Genomic DNA, 5,638 nt, shown 5'->3' with positions numbered 1-5,638 from the left:
GAGTACGCGGGGGGGGCAACGTTCGGGGCCGGGAAACTCCGGCCGGGGGGCTGGCCGGGAGCCCCTAAGCACTGAAATCTCCCCCTCCCTAGGAGGACACCCCAACCCAACCCCCCCCCCGCAGTCAGCCTGTGCCGTGCGGGGTGGAACATGCTGACACCTAGGGGTGGACGTGAAGCGGGAGTCCGGAAACCGCCCAGCCAAAGCTGCTGCGGAGCAGGGATGGGCCTCGCTGTTGGCCTCAGCCCCTCTCAACCTGTCCCATTTGCCTCCTTCCCCTCCTAGTGAAGGCCCCCCAAACTTGTGCAGTGAACCCCACACAGAAGGGGGTCTGAGCTCAGTAAACTCCAGCTGGCTCTCACCCAGCTATGTAGTGTCCCATCTGCCTGAGAAAAGCAGCCCTCAGGAAAGGGTGGACGGTGGCTGCAGAGAATCTGAAGTCCAGAGGCACTGGGGGACCCGTTGACTGGGATACAGGAGAAGGCAGGGGATCCCCAATCTCCCGGGGGGCAGTCAGGAATGCTTTCTTACCAAACTCGCTGGCACAGAGATGTTCGATGATGGCCTCCGACTTCAACTCGTTGTCACATGGAGGACACACAGTTGTGCCTGGGAAGGACAAGGGGGAGACGCAGAAGCAGTGAGTTATTGGGGGACCGGCCCTGGGAAGAGGCCAGAAGACCTCGGGGATTTCTGAAGGTTGACCTGTGAATCAAGGAAAAGGACCCCTGAACCCGGATCTGAAGCCAGGAGCAGGCACGATTCCTAAAGAGCGGTGGCTGCAGACTGTTGGCTGTGACAGACGACTTAAACAGAGGCTCCCGGGGGCTTGGGGGGAGGTCCTGTGACTTAGGACTCAGGGACTTGTGGGGTCCTGAAAAAACTGGTTTATATACTCAAAAACAGCTACTAGCTGTCCTCTCTGTTCTCCCCTCTCCTGAAACCAGGACCCCCTGCCTGCCCCTTCCCAAGTCCAAACTCCCAACATGGTCCATCCCGGCCAGCTCTCCCAGAGCCGAGAGAAAGAAACTCAGACTCCCAGATTTGCCCCAGGGCCTGAACTGGCCTCCCCAGGAGCAGAAGCTGTGTCCCCGCAGGGTTCTGGGGGTGGGCAGGCTAGCCCGAGTGCTGAATGGGAGCCTCAGGAATCATTGGAAAGCTTTGAAGAGGAGGTATGTGGGGGCGCTGAGCCCAGGCCAGAGGCCTCCCCATGCCAAAATTCTGCTGAGGCTGGAAGGATCCAGGGGCAGCGGCGTAAGGCCGAATCCTCGTGGCCGTCGTCACCAACTTCCACAGAATGTGGCCTCGGAGAGCATAAGCTATTGTCAAGGCACTTGCCCTGGCACAACGTGGAGGCCAGGCTGGCTGGTGCTGAAACACACAGCACCCCAAGACTGAGGCCAGCGGGGCTGGGAGACCAGCTGGGGTTCCCTGTGCTGGGTGACCTCTGCCCTTCACCCTGTCCTCCCCACCCACACCCAGAGAGGGGCTTCTGAGGTGGCATCTCCTTCTCCATAGGGTTCAGTGAAGTGGGCACCCAGGATACCTCTCCGCTTCCAGCCAGGTCCCTACGTGGCTGACAGAGACCACACCCTGACAGACTCCCCTCCCCAATGTTCTGCACCCAGGAGCAAGTACTCCCAGGTTCTCGGTGCAGGAGGAACCACACTCCAAGCAGGTGATGAGCCTGCCCTGGGCCCAGAGGCTAGAAACGTGCTTTGCACCTAGACGGTGGAAACAGCGTTTCTGACAAAAGAAAAAAAACTTACCCAGAACTTTGTGTTACGGTTTTTGCTTTCATGAGGAGAAAAAAAGAGACAGAAAGTCCTATAATATGCAAAGTACCGTGTCACCTACAGCAGGAGGGTAAACTGTGCCTTGGAGTTGTCTTGTTTGGGTTATTTTTTAAAAATAAATAAAGGTAGAAGTTTATCATGTTGCAACATTCTGTAAATACAACCCTGCCCAAGTAGCAAGGTCAGGGCAGTCAGAACACAGAGGCCATGCCTCGCCCCCTACACACACTCTGAACACCCGGAGGCCCTCTGATCCACACAGCAGCTGAGGACTCTGCACCCTGCAGGGCCATCCGCCCGAGTCCCCTCCACCACGCTGGGACGCCCCTGGGAGGCGCGAGCTGAGTGGGGCGCTCTGTGTACTCAGCATGGCTCTCCTGTCTCCACTTTTCTTACTCTAGAGCAGCTTGGACCCGAGAAAGGAGGCGGAGTGTGCAATGCAATATGAATCCGCTCCTCCTCCATGCGTCCGTCCTGGGGCTGCAGGAGGTCCCAGCAGGGAAAGCCACCCAGTCACCCCTCTGGGAGGTTGAAGGCAGTGGCTATTCTAAGGTGTACTGAAAATAATGCTTTAAGCAAGTGAACAATACTTCCAAAGGTTTTGTGACTATGTAAGAGGGGATGGAGGAGAAAGCCCAACTCCGCATCAGGATTAAATGATTTTTAAAAATCGGTGAGCATGCACAAACCCGAGCCCTGTCTGTCTGTCTGTCTGTCTGTCTGTCTCTCTCTCTCTCTCTTTCACACACACAGCAGATATCCCCTGATTGGCTCCGCAAAGACCCTGGAGGCCTCTGCAATGTGGGGCCAGAAGGGCCAGACTGATCGAGCACACAGCACACCAGAGCAACAGCGAACTGAAACGCAGCGCTCGCCACACAGCCCGAACCAGCAGACCCTGGTGGGGAGGCCGACGGTGCATCGCCCTGAGCATTTGCAGGTCTCATGATAAGCGTACGGTTGAGAAACAACTTTCCTAGAAAAAGAATAGTTGCCTCAGATGTGACTTGGCCATCGCCTTCTGGGGGAAAATGTGTTTTGATTCATTTCTCATTATCAAGTTTATTCTTAAAAACACAGGGCCCCACAGGCTGGCCCGTGCCCCTTAAACTATGCACCCACGTGTGTGAGCAGAAAGCAGCCTAGAGTATGCAAATACATCACGTTGAAATTTGACTTTAATCTTAAAGAATAAAATCAATAAAGAATGAAAGCGTCGTGGATGGGCGCTTACTCTCATCCAGTCGTGTATGTGCGCTTACTCTCATCCAAAACCACCACTCCTTTCCCGGAGCCATAGCCGTCGGTGAGGAGGACCAGCAGTGTGATCTGTCTCGACCCACCTGGCACACGTGCACAAGCACACACATGCACGCACGCGTGCACTCTGCCCTCCCATCCCACACGCAGCTGACAGTCCATGGCCAGGTGGCCCACAAGGGGCTTCTCACACCTCACACACGGGGCTGCAGCAGCCAGCCTGGGGAAGCCTCGCACCAGAACAGTCCCGGGTCCCACTCTGACGGTCTTCTCGAAACTTCTCTGCCTTTGTTTGGCATAGAACTGGTCTTGGGAGAGGTCTCCCAGGGCACTCCTGGGATGAGGAAGGAGAGAGGTGGCCACTGTTCCATGAAAATAATCCTGACCACGTAAGCAGCAAGGTCAAGGCGGTCAGAGTACAGTAGCCATGTCTCGTCCCCTCCGCACACTCGCCGTCCTCCTCCAGACACCCTAAGATCCCCTGACCCAATGGGCAGCTAAGGGCTCTGCACCCTGCAGGGGCCTCTGCCTGAGTCCCCTCAGTCCTGTTGGGACTTCAGTGCCTCAGGGCCCAGACCAAGGAGGAGCAGGTGAGCCGCACGGCAGCCACGGGGAAAAGGGCATCTAGAATGCAGTAGCTGAGGGGCTCCCCACTCCCCACTCACTGCGACCTTTGGGGGTTGGTTTTGTGGTTTTCCATTAGAGTAGGCACACATCCAAGGCCCCCCTTGCCCCCTCCTGAAAGCTATTCCCCAAAAGGTCTCCATGTCCACCAATTGTGGCCTCCGGGGACAGGCCACAGCCGCCACTTGGGCAGGAGTGGGCTGATCCCCCGCTGGCCAAGGAAGGAGAGAAGGCAGGTCCTGGGGGCCGTAGGGGTGGTTCTCACTAAGAGCTTCCTTTGCTCCAGCAGCTGCTCAGCTCTGCTCTCAGGAGCTGCCGCTCCCCAAAGCCAGCCTTGAGGGCAGCGCCCACACCATCCAGTGCCTCTCTCCCTGGAGAAGGAGCATCCCAAATTCGGGGTGTGCTCTCCCCACACCTACCCCATGCTCACTCCAGGGGCGCCGGGTGACTGCATGTCCCTCGGCTGAGCATAACAGATATTAAAGACACCAGCACCTCAAGATTGAGTCTGGTGGGCAAGCAGCCGTCCTCACCATCCCAAATCCCCCTCCTCAAAAGCCCCAGGATGCCACCCCATGCTAAGCATATTGGGGTGTGGCTCCCTGATTCCAGATCACTAGATGTCTTGGAGCCCAAACTCTGCTTCCATGGAATTCAGGGTCGCGTTCACGCCTATAAAAGTCAAGCCGCCCGGATGGGATATTTTGTTTTGTTTTGTTTTGTTTTGCCACCTTGGGATTTTTCTTCTTCCCTCTCAGAAACTGCCCTTTAAACTGGAGGGGGTCCTGGAAGGAATCTCAGGCCCATCCCCCAGCTGTTAGGGAAGTCTGCAATTTGCAGAGCGCACTCCCCTAGGAGGAGGACAATGAGCTAATTACATTTTTATCTTTCTAATTACCTGCGGATTTGTGTAAATGAGAAGGGGGTGTGCGAGGACTGAGAAGAGACTTTCCAACCTCTACCCCTGCCCAGTGCTGAGCTGTTACCTAAAAGGAGTGCAAAAACAGAACTTTTCCCAGCCACTGCACCAGTCCTGGGGCTACTTGGCTCAGGGACTAGCTAAGGAAAGAGGGTTTTTTCCTCCAACCTATGAAAACAAACAAAGCTGCACCCGGCACGCTCTCGGCCCTTCTGAATTTTCTACACTTCGGGTTCTGCTGTCGGCAACGGGACTCGGATGTTAGTTATTTCTATGGGGACACAGTGGCCTTCCAGGGGAAAGGGAAGCTCTCATTTTATTTAAGCGTGAGGCTTTGTTTCAGGTATGGAACAAACGAGGCTGGATCCCAAGAACCCTCAGCGGGGCCGGGCGCGGAGCCGCTTCTCCCGGGCCAGCCCGGCAGTGCACAGGACAAGAGCTATGCAACGCCTCGGGCAGCCTGGAAACTTCAGCCTCCTTCCGCGCGGCAGAAAGCAACCTGTGGCTGCAGGTCCGACTCCGGGGTGCGGTGGCGGGCGGCAGGGGCTCTCCGGGAGCGCCACCACAGTCCTAGCCAGCCCGGGGTCCGCACACGCCCGGGCTGAGGGACTCGTGGGCGTGGGAGGGGGCGGCCTTACCTTGCGGCTTGGAGGCTTCGGTGGCATTGGGCGGGGTCATGGCGATGCAGACGTCCCCCTCGGGGAACTTGTCACACTTGAGCATCTCGGGCCAGTAGAAGCCGAAGAACTGCATGACGGGCTCGCACGAGTCGCGCACGGCCTCGCAGAGCCAGCGGCACGGGTAGATGGGCCGGTCGAGGCAGACGGGCGCGAAGAGCGAGCAGAGGAAGACCTGGGTGCCGATGTGGCAGTTTTTGTTGAGCAGGGGCACCCAGCTGCTGGCCTGCTGCTTCACCTCGGCCATGGTCTCGTGCTCCAGCAGGTTGGGCAGCACCATCTTGTTGTAGCCCACGTTGTGGCACAGCCGCAGGTCCGCCGGGATGTCCACGCACTGCGGCGGCGTTGGGTAGAAACGCCCG

At 57.4% G+C, this 5,638-nt stretch overlaps 1 protein-coding gene across 1 annotated transcript in view; it reads right to left on the bottom strand.

Moving 5' to 3' along the window:
* SFRP1 (secreted frizzled related protein 1) overlaps positions 1-5,620 on the bottom strand; it is a gene marked incomplete at its 5' end in the record, with an annotated part of 41,190 nt that extends 35,570 nt beyond the window's left edge. The window contains 2 exon segments of the mRNA XM_006141687.3: positions 532-609; positions 5,238-5,620. Coding sequence (XP_006141749.2) covers positions 532-609; positions 5,238-5,620 — 461 coding nt within the window.
* Positions 5,621-5,638: the final 18 nt, after the last annotated feature.

The sequence above is a fragment of the Tupaia chinensis genome, unplaced genomic scaffold (assembly GCF_000334495.1).
Source record: "Tupaia chinensis unplaced genomic scaffold, TupChi_1.0 Scaffold000061_1, whole genome shotgun sequence".
Taxonomy (NCBI): Eukaryota; Metazoa; Chordata; class Mammalia; order Scandentia; family Tupaiidae; genus Tupaia; species Tupaia belangeri.
Note: the sequence above shows the minus strand (reverse complement) of the source record. Positions and strands in the feature narration are given on the sequence as shown.